Source organism: Dermacentor andersoni, chromosome 3, assembly GCF_023375885.2.
Source record: "Dermacentor andersoni chromosome 3, qqDerAnde1_hic_scaffold, whole genome shotgun sequence".
Lineage (NCBI taxonomy): Eukaryota > Metazoa > Arthropoda > Arachnida > Ixodida > Ixodidae > Dermacentor > Dermacentor andersoni.
The window spans coordinates 89,598,639-89,614,113 of NC_092816.1; the positions used below are offsets into that span (position 1 = coordinate 89,598,639).

Consider the following 15,475-nt stretch of genomic DNA (forward strand, 5'->3'; position numbering starts at 1 on the left):
TGACAACATTGCGGATGCAAGAGCAAGTGTCTATTCACTGCTTTTGAGACAAGATTGTAAATTCCCTGCTGCATGCAGTGCAATAATATTTGGCTCGCATGTTCACGGGAGCATCGTTAACAAATTGGCAATGTTTTTTTTTACTATGTTCAAAAGGTGTTTCAGGGCCCCTTTAATGTAGCGCTCAGGGATATGAAAAGGAATTTAGCAAAGATGTGAATGCTGCGTATACATTAACATAACAGCACTCAAACCAGCAGATAATTAGTGGGTCCCAAGCTATTCAGAAGCCGTAAGGACAAGAATGTGCATGTTCACACTTTTGTGCGTGTTCACTTGATTGCTCTAGGTCAAGCTGCAGTTCTGCATACTGCTGGCATTTGCCCTGTTCCAAAGGCTTCATGCTGGGCACCAATGGCTACACGTTGCAGCCATGTCAAAAGCACACATGCTTTTCAAGCGCAAATAAAATTGGCCTACTGACTCCCGCATATTGTCGCGTTGTAGTGACGGTGAAGAAAACACCAGCAAAACTGTAAATCACAAAGCTAACTTTTTATTGGGTGAACCAGTGCCCACAAAAGCAAGTGACACTCGAAGCACGATGGCGGCGAGCAAAGTCGGCTAATGGCGAAATCTGATCAGTGGGTCAAGCTCATTGGTTGTTACACATGACTCGTCGAAGGTTCCAGCATAATCACTGGTGCCCGCGTGGCTTCTGGAAAGTACTACACAATTTGCCTCGTGCATAAAATCAGATTACAAAAGGTTCGGCGACAACAAACAATGGTTAGAACTATTGATAACATTAGAGAAACTTCTGATACGTGCAGGCACAATCTACGCCAAGCCATAATGTTTCACGTTTGTTAGCCGGTGAAAAGTTGTCACCGGAGAAAGATGAAGAAGTATGCATGTCAATGTGATTCATACAAACTGCCATTGCTGGGAGCTACTGGAGTTTCTGCGTGACGTTCAATTGCACCAATCTGCATAACATTTTACTGTAAAAGCTCAAAATAGTTTTTGCTGTGTCCATCCGTCCATCCCATTACTCAGCTGGGTGTCATTGCCAAGTCATTATATCGTCAGGCCACTTTTAAAGTGAAGCTTTTTTTTTTCTTTGCCTATTCCTCAGGTTTCGGCGTCATTTTTTTGGCAGATATATTTGTAAATATACAGGGTGTTTCATGTAACTTGAGCGAAACATTAAAAATATGCAAATGCCATGTAACTGGACTGAACCAAAGTAATGTTGTTTGCCGTACTTTGGAGATACTCAGATAATTTTTTGCATTCTGCCTAATTAGATGATTTGTGTTATTTAATTAATAAACTTCTTAGTCACTATAACTATATGAAAAATTTGAATTAAAGAATTGTAGAGCAACATGACAAACTTTCAATACAGCTTTCTGTTGCTCAATAGGTACTAGATTAAAGTGTTCTTCCGAGCGTTCAAAAGCTTACGAACACATGCAAAATTGATGCATGGCTGACCAATCGAGGCGTGCATGTATTCGCGAGCTTCTTTCATGCTCGTAAAAACACTCTTATGTAGCACCTATTGAGCAACAGAAAGCCATACCGGGAGTTTCTCATGTTGCTCTACAATTTTCTAATCTACACTTTAATTTTAATTTTAATTATTGAGAAGTTGATTAATTAATTGACACTAATTATCTAGTTAGGTGGTATGCACAAAATAATGGGAGTATCTCCAAGCGATGGCAAACAACATTACCGTGGTTCCGTCCAGCTACGTAGCAACCACATTCTATGGGTTAAGCAGCAGAAAGGGCAAAGTTGATACAAAAAAAAATAAAGGCTCACCACAGTTTGTCATGGATCCACTCAAACATGCACGGGAGCACAAGCACCCATATCAGTGTAGTTAGAACACCGTCCGAGAAGGCAAAGTGCAATGCTGATCAGCATTGCATCACTTTATGAAAATTTGATTCATTAGGCTACCTAGCGACTGCGACAATCAAGAGCATTGCGCTTAACTAGCAACGCTCTTTCTGCTCCCCTCCCGTGAGAGGTGACACGATACAGCACGGTGGCGAGTGACCCCACCTCCATCTGATCCCCAAATCGATCGGGAAGGCTGTCTTGCGACTTCAACTGGAGCTTGAATTGCCTTCCAACTTTTCTTTCTTTTTTCAATTGAGGGTGAAATTTGTTGCTTTCAGTTCCAATGAACTTGGTATGTCCATAATGTGACAGTTATTGGCTTTTACTAGCTCATTTGTTATGTTAGCTCTGTCTGACTGAAAAGTTGAATTGGCCTCGAATTGGCCTCGAGACATTTGAATTAGCACAGTTCCGTGGCTCCCTCTAAAGTTTAGAACTCATTTAAAGTGCACATTGCAACACCCTGCTCACGATTCCACTTATTCTCACTTTCCTGCTCGTTAATTGCAAAGATGAAATCACTTTTTACACGCAGCAGTTCTTGTACACAATGATTCTTTCCTTATAAAAGGACAGGACTTGTCAGCTGCATACCATTTGACCAGAATGCTATTGCACAATGTAATGTCATGACTTAGCATGATCAATCATGTCAGTTATTCCTCAGGCTTGTCACAAAATTTCTTGGGATGAAAAGCAATTTATTGCGCAAGACCTTTATTTGTCAACTAAAATGCTTCATACACATCTGTACATTGTATCGTCACTGTACAAAAATCATACACTTGAACCAGAACAGTCCTATACATTCATTATTACAGAAGGCACACAATAGCCCATACTGGTAAAAGACATTTACAACTTGTTCCGTTTATAAAATATTGCTTTCTATATGTAGTAATAGTGTGCGGGTAAATTTCTAAAGTAACCTTGTTAAGTAAGCACATGATTGAGGATGCAGATAACTCCAAATGCCTTCAATGCCTCTTACAAAAATATTGATGCATTCTCTGTCAAATGAGATTGTTGTGTTCAAATATTGTAGGTTCTTAAAGTGCTGCTTTCAGCAGCAATGGTGGGAAATTCATTCTAAATTGTAAATGTTCTAAAATCAAAATTCCTGCCAAAATGCATTGCTAAGTGGTTGCGTTTCTTTTGCAGCTCTTAAATCTACCACATTTGTTTTGTCGAGATAATACGAGATGCGAGATTTTCATTTTTAATAATATAGGCCCGATGATTGTCGCAAGAAATATGGTTTGTACCGTCTACTCTGGGGCTACCCAAGTTTGCAGGGTCATTCACGTTATGCGAAACCTGTTTGTCCATCAGGTAAAACTTTGTAGAATCCCAAGTGGTACTGGTTAGCCAGCTACATAGAAATTCTTCGCATAACATCCATCCAAGCAGTTCATGAGATCTGCATAATTTTTTAGTATTTTAATGCTCATAGCAGCTAAAATTCATAAAGACACCTGCAGATTGACAGTTCATTGATAAAATATGTGCCAGAAGTTTTATAGTGGCCATGTCTTTATTCATAAAGTTGAATGTGAAGATCATATGTGCGAATTCGTGGTTGAATGCTAATGAGTTGTTTGCTACTGAGATTGGATGACCTGGTATAGTGGCATTGAAAATGAGGGTAGGCGAGATGCTTTGCAATTCACCTGGCCACTTTCTCTCAGTTTGGGGAATGGCTGCAGTTTCTCCGACACACTGAATAGATGGCACAGCTAGTGGCTGTTGCAGGGCGCTTACCACTGCTGCCCACTCGCAAAGTGATTCCGATGTCCCCGCTAACATACTAGAGGGGTCACTTAGGGGTGGTGGTGTATCACAAGATGCATTTTGGTGGCATGCTGGTAGCAAGAGTGCGTCCGCCAGGCTGGTTCACAAGTGTGTACTGCCCGGGCGTGGGCACGAGCATGGTGTCGTTCTCGGCCAGTGGGAACGCACTGCCGGCTACGCTGATGCTGGCCGATCCCTTGACTTGCCAGAGGAAGGTCTCCGTGCCAGCACACTGTGTCCCATGGGTTCCGTTGCCGAGCATCACGATGGTCGACTGGTGGCCCGGCCCGAACAGATCCCTGCATGTAGGTTTGAATTTGGGAACCTGCTCACTGGCTACCTCTTCCAAAGCTAATTTGCAAGTGCACTGCAAACTCAAGTGTTGATATATCTCAAAAATGGGAGAAAAATGAATTATGGAGGAAACATGGGAGCACACTCACTGTTCTTTATCGTGAATGTGTAAACCAGGAATGGATATTAAGAGCAGACGCATAACAGTGTTCTACTTTGCGAGTGCAGAAAACAAATACTCGCAGGAGTGGAAAAAATTGATGGAATGGCAAATTCAGAAGAGGGGGAGGCTTGCCTATCCCCCCCCTCCCATGAGACATGCCGGCACTACTTTTGACGTGTGACTCGGTATTGTATACATTGCAGAAAACGTTTGTATACTGACAAAATTGAGCATGCAGTGAGGCACGCACTATCGTAGTGTCCACCACAGTAGCCACAGTGTTCTCGGGCTTGCTGAGCATGAGCCCCTGTCGCTCGAATGTTGCCATTACTAAGAATTTATAAGCAGGAGTATCATTGTTATTCGCTCACTTTCAAGGATATCGCATTCAGCTGATGCTGATTGTCTAAGCTACCCAGCAAAGCCTCTGTCGCTCCTGTGAGGTACTGCGCCGTACATTACGTGACGGGAAAGCGAAGGTATCTCCAAAATTGATTGACTGAGATTGCTTCTCCAGGAACATTACTGATTGATTCAATTTAACATTGCAAGTTCTACTGATCTTAGCTTGCTTTATTGGAACAAACAAAAGAACTAGTGCATCTTTAATGCAAAAGAATCTTTGCTCATAATAGAGCACTGGAATATTAAATGTAAGGCTTAAATGTCATAAGTATGAGTGCGAAGAAAGGGGGTTAACCGAGGGGCCCGATTTTTATAAGTCATATCATGAGAAGCCAACAAACACTGACACCAAGGACAACATAGGGGAAATTACTTGAGCTTAATAAATGAAATAATGTGTTTATTTATTTATTTATTTATTTATTATTTCATTTAATTCCGGGCAAAACGCATGTAGGAGGTACATATTAGATGCGAACAGTGAGCACCTGTGTGTGTGCGCATGCCCTTTTCTGTCTGTGTCCAGTTCGCGCTTCTTTAGTTCTTATACCAATGTACCGAAACTGCCACTCTGGTGATGGATGTCTTCATGGCGCTTTTGATCGGCAAAGAAATGGCACAGGAACGATGTGGCCACCAATAGGCACGTGACCCCACGCACTGGCTGCATAGTGCTGGCGCACTGGCCATCGCAGTTGGCCACATGTTCCTTGAGCATGCAGAGGTCTTATATATTCTAGGTAGTGTTGTTGTCCAGATTTTGTGGGTGGGTTTGCTCAAATTTTCTTGGCACTCCTGCTGCCTGTTAATGTCTTTCCCGTCGCGTTTTTAACCACAGTGTGTTTAGTGTCGAGACACTAAGGTACTTTATGTGCCTGTCAGACATTGGAAAGAATGCTCATTAAGGCTGGGAAGTGATGGGGACGTTGTTTGCAGCAGATAACTTTCTCACCCACGACATACACCTGGACTGTTCCTCTGCATTTCTTGGTGGTGGTCTTCCCAAATACTGACCAACCACAATGATGCTTAGCTTTGATTATCTGGCAAGAACTAGCATACGTATTTAGCATGTCATGGTGGGAGGGAACTTACTGCCATGGAGTAGTGGGGAGCAGACGCACCACACATTCACGCAAAGAGGGCAATTTCTGCATTCTTGTCAAATGACCACATATCGGGTACCATTATTGGTGTTAAACATGAATTGGACATTTTGACCCCCATGGCCAGCGATTACTAGACACCATCCTGCTGTACTATATTGCTCGTGACTACATTGAACTGTCGGCTATAGGCATCTGATTTCGCCAACTAAAATGTCCGGTACCTGCATGGTGGTCAGTGTTTGTATGAGCACTAACTACACTTCACGCTGTTCCCAAACATTGCCAGGCCGTTTTTACTGTGTAATGCATTCTGACCTCTTGCCGCCTTTGTGGTCCAGCTGAGCCCCATGTTCATCGAGCCACTGGTTGAGGCTGAAGGGCGCTTCCAGGTTCACGCTGCTATCCGGCTCATAGGCTGGTTTCCTCAGGAAGGATTTTGGACCAGGCTTTCTGGTGAGGTGCTCTTCAGAGGCCATGTACTCATTGAGCAGGTTCGCTAGCTTTTGCGTCAGGTCATCACACTGGAGCCAGCGTTCGTACAGAACTTCTTGACAGCTGTCATCAAGATAGAACCTAGACATACGAGAACACCGTCAGAGTGAAATACAGGTGCCATTATATACTGTGCTATATGGTGCAGTGGTGCACCTGTTTAACACCTTGGCATTTATTATAGCAAAAGCCTTATATGTCTCATCGGTCAGCCGACCTTAAGCAAAAACGCATTGACAACGCGAAAAGTACAATAAGGCTACAAACCCGTGACCTTTGGTGTTAGCGAAGGCGAAGTTAACTAAGATAGAGTTAGGGCACTCAAACCCACGACCTTTGGTCGAAGTCGAACCCACGGTCTTTGGTGGGAGTAGAACCTTAGACCTAGCAAGGAAGTTGCCGGCATGCTTTGGAAAAGGTGAGGGGATATAGTTGCGTGTATAGGGCGTATAAACCCCTTGTAGTGTAATCAGCACCATAAATGGAGTGCATGGAACCAATTCTTTGTAGAGTTCCTGCACATGTTTTGAAGCGCGCACGTTCACCGGATCAAATCTTGCGCCACATTGATAGCATGCTACAACTTGCAGCCTGCAATGGGGTTGTTTAACATTAAAATAAAGAGCAAGTAACAAAATAAGATGTATTTTTTTCAAAAAACATAGCTGTGCATTAAACTTGTTTTAAAGTGAAGTAAGCATGAGAAAATATTAGACAGCTTTATTCAAGCACAGTGCCGGTAGCAAAGGTGGTGCCACATGCAACGGTGCCTCTTTGTGCTCTTTTATGTCGATTTTGAAATTTTTGGCAGAAGTGGTGGCAGTTCGTGTTTGCAAGAATGGCAGCAACAGCATCACTTTATTTTGGTTGGGCAAGTGATCTTATTATATGATTGAAGGGTTCCTACTTAGCTGAAAATCATGTTGCACAATTTGAATGGCATTAATGTCAGTTGATGTTTCGGATTGCCGCATTCTTGCAGTTATTTACGAAGGCTATGTTAGATTGCAAGTTTTTTTTTCTAGGTTTGCTAGTGGCATTCTTTTTTTCTGTTGCCTATTTGCAACTTGAATATTTATTTATTTATTTATTTACTTAAAGTACCCTCAGGGCCATGTGGCATTAAAGAGGGGAGTGGTTACAGAGTAGTGTAAAGCAAACAAATAAGTGCAGTCAGTTCTGTTAATACAATGATTCTCCTCATTATACAATGTTAGCTAATGTTTCGCGTAAAAGTTTGTGATCGGTGATGGCTACGATAATTGAGGAAATGTGGTTCTATTCCTGAGATGTACGGGGGATGAAAGACTGAAAGAAAGACTTTGTGTGACATCAATCAATTCCTACCTTACTGCGATGATCAATGTGGTTTGAAATGTACTGAGGCCGCAGGCTGAAGTCATTGTGAAGCGTGGTGCGATTAAAAATTTTATGAAATAGCGAAAGACAGGCTATTTTGCAGCGGTTAGCAAGTGCAATAAGTGCTAGGTTAGTTTTCATTAAGGTTATACTCACAGCATGTTTATAATTAAAAAGAATGAAACGGGTAGAGTTACTTTGTACTAGTTCAAGTGACTTAATGAGATTAACATGACTGGGATCCCATATTGCAGATGCATGTTCAAGTTTCGAGCGTATTAGAGTCTTGTAAAGCTGTAACTTTAAAGTAGTTGGTGCTTTGAAAAAGGTGCACCGTAAGTACCCGAGCATGCGATTAGCATTATTAATGGCGTACTGTATATGAATGGTCCAATTTAAGTTATTTTTAATGTGTATACCAATATATTTATATGACATGATGAAATCTAGGAACGTTCATATGGCAGGTGCTAGAAGTACAATTAGATCTGGATATGCGCATTATTTTGCATTTGTTAATATTTAATTCCATTAGCCACTTACCGCACCATTCATCTATATTATCCAGATCAGCTTGGAGTGTTATAGTATCATCAGTGCTTTTAATTTCCCAGAAGATAACACAATCATCTACGAACAAATATTAGAAGATATTTTAGCAATCAGATCATTATTACAGATAAGAAATAATAGTGGTCCCAGCACAGACCCTTGTGGTAAACTCGATCAAACTTCGGTGGGTGGAGGGTTACGACCGTTAGCAGTAACAAATTGGAAGCAGTTAGTAAGGAAATTTTCTCTATATCCATTTTAGGAGGTTAAGGTCGATATTCAGCAAGCTTAGTTTAAAGAGTAGTAGTTTATGGCATACTTTAAGATGCTTTACTAAAATCGAAGAAGACACAGTCAGCGCACGATGAGCGATCCAGGATTCGATGCAGTTCATGAGTGAATGATACTAGATATGTTTCGCAGGAATATGATTTTCGCAGGAATATGATATGCATGAAATGCATATGCATTTTCATGTGCATCGTATTTCAAGTGTATTTGTGTGATTTATGAATGTTATATTACGCAATGTATTCTGCATCTTTTTCATTTTTGCCTTTGTAACAGTGTATCTTAGTCCTTTTCCTCCGCACCTTGTATAGCCGCTGCCATGTAACGGTTACCTGGGCCCCGTCAAGCCGTTTTTACGGCTTTTAGCCCAGCGGACCTTCCAGCGTATTGTCTGGTAAATAAACATGAATTTGAATTTGAATTTGAATTTGAAAACAATGCTGGCTGTTATTAAAGTATGAGTTGGATTCTAGAAAGCTAGCCACATTCGTGAAAACTACATGCGCTAATAATTTACAGCAGCTATTGTAAGGGATATGGGAGGATAATTAAGAGCTGAATTTCTGGGACCAGATTTGTAAGTTTGAACCACCTTCCCAATGTTCCATTCCTTTGGAAGCTCACATGAATTAGGGATTGTCGGAAAATGTTTATTAGTATCATGGAACTAAAGAGGCTAGTGCTTACTGGCTAGACTAGATACTGGTACCGTTCATTGACCTCCCAAATCGAGAAAAAAGCTGCTAATAGCCCCACATTTAGCTCATAAATGTGTGCCCACTCTACCATTAGGCAATGCCAATGGCAGGCACCAAACAAATTCGTTCACCGAAGGTAACGACTACCTGCAACTGAGGCCTCTTGCAGAATGTTGACAGTAAAGAGCAAAAACTCATGATGCTGTTTCAAGGGAAGCCACAAGGAAGTAAATAACATCCGCAGCTCATAAGCATACATATGCGATACTTCATGAAAATTGCACCTTTAAAAAGTTTCAAGAATCTGACGGGCACTGCATGCTAGTTCGAGCGCAAAAAAAAAGAAAACACCTTTACACAATAGCTAAATGAAACTTGCAAATTCAAGGTTAAGAAATTTAGTACTGTGTGACGTTTCAGTGTTCCTGCATGAAATGTAAATGCCTATGCTCAAATCAACAACTCAACCAGACACAGCGCTAAAATTGCAGTAACCTACTTTATTCTGCTTCGCTGCTGGTGCAAATTTTCGGCAGAGCCGTAATTATGTTCACAATTACGCAGCTGTCGAAAATTTACACCCCAGCTAAGAATATTGGCGGCGAGGGGTTACGGAGTCGCCATCTGTCGGAAGCGCCTCACTTGCGTAGTATGAGGGGTCACGCAGCGCGCTTCTCATAGGTTTGTTTCACTTACGGCGCTCAATAAAAACACCACGCGGCAGCCCTCCTGTACATTTATGCAGGTACTCTCCAAACGAGGGAAGTTTTCGACTGTCGATATAATAATCTTGGGCAAACTGAAAGCACAGAATCGTTTACAGATGCTATCTCTTTACCGAATACGTACAGTATACGCGAACGCCACTGCGCGCGGTCGCCGCGATGGAGTCTCCCGAACCGGCTTTTGCGTTAAAGGTAGACAATTGCTGAAAGTAAACTATGTGAAATACGTTCTTATAGTGGGCTGTCTGTATAACCAAATGGGGCTTAACAAAATGAAGCCTCAATGCAGTGATCGCACGGGTTCGCAGCGACCAACTGCGCGTCTGCATGCATGTCCGTGCACAATGTTTGGCTTTCGCTGTGAGCGCGTTTTCGCACCATGCCGTGAGCTTTAGGCCGCAGCATATGAACATTTGACAGTACACTAGCAACCATTGTTGCGTGGACGCTATCAGAACTGTTCAAAAAATAACTTCGATGCCTGGCTACGGCGACTGTGATATGCCGTCGCGACGATTCAATCTTTTTTTCTTCTTCTAAATTGCTGGACATTTCAATATTATTTCTCAAGTTGCGTCGCACTGTATGTTTATCGGTCTTTTCAGCGTGCGATTTCCCTCTGCTTGATTTTCGTAATCCAGTGCATTAATTTAATTCATAACACAAACATGACCATATACCGTACCTTTTTATAATGTGCGTCTTACCGCTCCCTTTCCGTTCCAGTGAACTTGCCAGTATCTAGCATCAACAAGTTCATAGACCAAACCGTCATGACATTAACCGGGCAGCGGGCGCAGGCGAGCGTCTCAGTGCGCGTTTTCTGCTACTCATCCAACATCGCGCCGTCCCGGCGCCGTAGCAGAAATGTTCCTCGCGTCTGTGCTTGCTGCATACCCGAGTTGTAGCCGATGGCTGTCTGTCGGTTCTAAATTTCGCCAGCCAAGCTTCACGCAGCTCCTTGCCCTGCGGCTACGTGTGAATAAGGCTGACACCGGGCTCCGTTGCGTACGTCCGGCACTGCTGCACCGAACTACCATGCTGCACGCCTCCATTGGCAGCCACTACCTATTATAGTACTTTCAAATGTTTTCAAGCAGACACCCAAGGCGGTAAAGTCCCACCACTCAATCAGAACCGAGGCGCAGGTGGGACTTTAAACTTTTCAGCTCACTTCGGCGCTTCCGAAGCAGCCGACGCGGCCGCTGTGTCCACATGATCACCCATGCCATGTCACGCCTCGACGGTGACGCTAGCTTTTCCAGTGGTGGAGCTCGCCGCCAACAGTAATTGGCTCTGTGTTTAGATGGTTGAGCTTTGCAGCACCAGCTGGCGCCACCAATCTGGCCGCTTACGTTTAAGCTCGAAGCTAAACATGCCCCCTCACCTGAGGAATGGGAGAAAGCGTTGAGAAGTGTCGACCAAGAATCACAGTCCAGGCTGGTGGAATGGGCGGCGACAGCTACGGCCCCCTGGGCCCCGACCTAGCCTCTCCCCATCACCTGGCTCCCCCTTCCCTTTCCTCTACTATTTAATAAAGCTGTTTCCTCCTATTTTGTTTTAGAGTGTACAGTCTAAAACAAAATTACACCCTTTGGGTCGTAACTTGCCACACAACGATGAACGTCATCTGTCGTCTCCGCATTTCCTTTCTTTAACGCTGCGAGCCCGGTACTTGCAAGTCACGAACGGCTAGCACGTTATCAGCATGACATAGCATTCCCGACAGGAAAGGAGCGGGCGCGGCGTTTTTAAGGAAGGAAACGCAAGCAAGGCCGATGACGTTTATCGTTGTGTAGCAGATGTACAACCCAAAGGGTGTACTTTTGCCTACACTCTTAAAACGGTTGCACCTTTTGGGGTGTATATTTGTCCCACAACGATAATCGTCATCTGCCTTGCTTGCGTTTCCTTTCTTGAAACTCGGCGCTCGCTACTTTCCTGTCGAGAATGCTGCGTCACACTGATAACGCGCATGCCGTTCGTGACTGGGAAGTACCGGGCTCGCAGAGTTAAAGAAAGGAAACGCGGGCAAGACAGATGATTATTGTTGTGGGACAAGATACGCCCCAAACGGTGTAAATTTTTCTAAGAGTGTACACTCTTAAAACGGTTGCACCCTTTGGGGTGTATATTTGTCCCACAACAATAATCGTCATCTGCCTTGCTTGCGTTTCCTTTCTTGAAAACTCGGCGCTCGCTACTTTCCTGTCGAGAATGCTGCGTCACACTGATAACGCGCATGCCGTTCATGACTGGGAAGTACCGGGCTCGCAGCGTTAAAGAAAGGAAACGCGGGCAAGACAGATGACGATTATCTGTTTTTAGAGTGTAAGGGTATATAACTGCTATCGCAATAATCGGCTGGCGATGGTTACGCGTTAAACTGCTGCAATTTCTGTTTGAACAATCGCTTGCACGCTCTCTTGTTTAGAAGTTCGATGCGGACGCAGATGATTGCAGGAAGCAACGACAAGGGCGGGGCAGCCTTTTTTTTTATATCCCCATTATTATCTCCTCGCGATATCTCGGGCAGTTTGTTCCACATGTGTCTCGCGACGGGCTCAAGAACGCTGATGTATGTGCTGTAATGCGCGGCATGTGAGCGCGTGCCGAAGGAACATCGCCGATGTTTGCGAGACAAAGCAAAGTCGTCGCGCACCTCACGCAGTCCAGCTCTCGCTGCGTCCGTTCCCGCTCGATGACGAGCCCGACCGTGTTGGGCTTGCGCTGCGGCGAGTGCGGGATCCTGCCGGGTAGCAGGAACACCTCGCCTTCGCGGATCACCACGTCCTTGGCCTTGCCGCGCTCGACCACCTTGAGCAACATGTCTCCTCGCAGCATGTAGAAGAGCTCTTCGCCTTCTTCCAGGTGGTAGTCGGGACGCACGTTGGGACCGCCCACGTAGAACACCTGTGCAGGAACGTGAGCCCTCTTAAGAAGCTTGGCGCTCTTTAATGTCGTAACGGAGAGACTGAAAAGTGTCATATCTGATGGCAGAGCAGTGTAGTATAATAATAATAATAATAATAATAATAATAATAGAAATTAGCGGAGCAAGTATTGGGACTGCAAGGTAGACATTGCTTTCGACGCGGTCTTGGTCCTGACGTCCTTATGATTGGTGCATTCTTTTCTTTTTTTGCGCTGTCAGGCCTTTCTGAATGCACACCGGCATGCTCAATTTTGTATACTCGATTCGGAGTCCGATTCTTGTGTATGATTCCGCCACATGCCACACAGTTAATTAGCTTTGTTGCTTTGTCAGATTTCCACGAAGGTAGTAATGGAAGCGTGCTCTGTGATGTAGGGCCTGACTTAACGGATGACGCTCACGAAACCCTTCAGAAGGAGTGCGAAACGAAGTTACTAGTATGGCGGCAAGAATATATCGATACCTCAGGCGCCTGTTACTGAGGAGAGGGGGTAATATTCTATGGGTCGCTAAAACTTGGGTGGTGCGATAAACCGCGTCATACAATGGCGCGAAATAGTTGCCTTCCATAGGCAACACATATGCATTCCATTATTAAAATGCGCACGGTGCATTCGTATATTGTTACACATGCTGGAAAAAAAGAAAAAGCGAAGTTCATTTTAAGGGCATCCTTTTTCTGCTACCTTTTAATTGCATTTATACGATCGCTGAAAGAACACGCTTCTCTCGCCAGATGGTCGACCTCGTAAAAGTGAAGCGGTGGAAGACACGTTGCCGGCGGGGCGCCCGTTCGGGGCAACTGGTTTTCGAGAGTGCCAATTTCACTGACCTTGAGCTGACCGTCGCTGTGCATCATCTTGTTGCAGATGGGTGGCAGGAAGTAGGCCTTGTTGGCCTCAACCCACTGGTCCACGTTGTACTTGACGGCCCCCATGGCGGTTGCGTTGACGGATGATACCCTGCGCTTGCGCAGTCGAAGTGGCTTGCTGCCGTTGTCGACGCACCCGAACTTGCTCGGCTGAATGTGTCGCGCTGGAGCGGTCGCACGTCGTCGTCTGGGCGGACTCGGGTCCCTCAGCGGCGACCGGCTGTGCTGCCGCCGTGGTCCGAACGGACCGTTTATGGTGGCTGTCGCTATCATTATGGCTTGTCGTGGTTTGCACAGAAGATACGCGTCGGGGCCGGTCGCGGTGACAATTAAGTTGTTTCGAACAGGCTCTCCGAAGGAGCCCGGCCTGGGTTTGCTGCACTTGGCAGCTGCTTGTTGTTTTGTCCTCTGGAGATCACAGCTATCCGTCGTGTATTCGCGAGATAGTGCGGACAGACGAGCCTCCCCTGCTCGTAGTGCTCACGTCGACATGTTTTTTGTCAACGAGAACACGAGGAACTGTCCTCAGTAGACATTTTATCTTGCGCATGCATACGCTTCCGAATGATATTCAAAAGAACGCGCACGCAATCTCGCGTCCTGGTCTTCCTTTCTTTTTAACGTCCCGGTCAATAATCGCGTTTCCTTAAGGGTCGAATACAAAAGCAGTACTTCTTGAACGACGGCGCCAATGTATGAACATATCTAATCCCACCGGGCTCTGCAGTTTTGATGACTCAGCAGGGCTGATGGTCGCTGCGACTCTGCGATTCCGTGGTGCTGGACGCCTGGTCCAGGGGTGAGGCTGCGTATTCGAATAATAAAAGGTCAGTGTGATCACATAAATTATAAATGAATAAATGCAGAAACACACATGCATATACTGCCAGATGCCGCACTGAAGCACTGCTCTCACGCCAAGTGCCGCCAGCTGTGAGCGGCCGACACGTGCACGAGTGTATCATGGCACGCACGTCGCGGACCTCGTACTTGCCCATGGCACAGCTGTGTGCACGGTTGTTGACGAAGTGAGCAGCGTTCGGCACTGTGTCCTCCAGTTTAAACGCATGAATTAACTAGCTACACTCGGTAGTACGCGCGTGTGCTGTACCTTTTTCAGACCCATGGTCTTGTGTGCACCTGAGGTGCGCGCGCTATGACGAATGAATACCTAGAGTCTAGCACAACGGTAAACACAGGCCTCACACATGTACGCGCCTTCGCGCACGGCGCTATAAGATTACAGAAAACGGAAGCACGCACGCACACGCACACCCGCACACGGAATTTACATATTAGCTAACGTACTGTAGATAAAGACATAGTACGCGCGCACACATAGGCGCACTCAGAGCAACATTATTACGTGTACATCACCCGCCGTGGTAGCTCAGTGGCTATGGTGTTGGGCTGCAGAGCACAAGGTCGCGGGATCGAATCCCGGCCGCGGCGGCCGGGATTCGATCCGATGGGGGCGAAATGCCAAAACACCCGTGTACTCAGATTTAGGTGCACGTTAAAGGGAAGCTGAAACACTTTTCGAAAAAAAAAAAAAGAGTTCTCTGCGGCATTCTACAGTTTTGAGTCCCCTGAACACGAATATCTGGTTCAAAAAGGCCAGAAACAAGCGCAAGCGGCTGTTTTTTCATGAAAACGCGCACCAGCGCCTCAGGGCATCGCGCGAACGCCGCTGTTGCCCGTGATTGGTCGGGGCCGCTGTGACGTCATTCGCGGCAGTCGCCGGTCGGCGCCGCCGTTTCAGAGCGTAGCACGCTGTTCTGTTCTGGCTTCATAGCTGAGTTGTAAGCATTATGGAACGTTCTCGCTGTCTCGGACAGCTTGTATTTTCGCCGTACATGTTCGAACCGACAGC

General features: G+C 45.2%; 1 protein-coding gene across 4 annotated transcripts in view; it reads right to left on the bottom strand.

Moving 5' to 3' along the window:
- Positions 1–536: 536 nt before the first annotated feature.
- The window catches only part of LOC126542501 (3-hydroxyanthranilate 3,4-dioxygenase-like), a 45,408-nt gene continuing 30,469 nt past the window's right edge, over positions 537–15,475 (bottom strand). For 3 of the 4 annotated variants that reach the window (XM_050189604.3, XM_055076663.2, XM_055076666.2), the window contains exons 2-5: positions 13,564–14,407; positions 12,459–12,709; positions 5,995–6,252; positions 537–4,007 (exon numbers count right to left, since the gene is read on the bottom strand). In XM_050189604.3, coding sequence (XP_050045561.1) covers positions 3,755–4,007; positions 5,995–6,252; positions 12,459–12,709; positions 13,564–13,875 — 1,074 coding nt within the window. In that variant the 5' untranslated portion in view covers positions 13,876–14,407 and the 3' untranslated portion in view covers positions 537–3,754. Of the gene's footprint in view, positions 4,008–5,994; positions 6,253–12,458; positions 12,710–13,563; positions 14,408–14,476; positions 14,500–15,475 lie in introns of those variants that run through there. The other variant, XM_072287250.1, reaches the window with a different exon arrangement.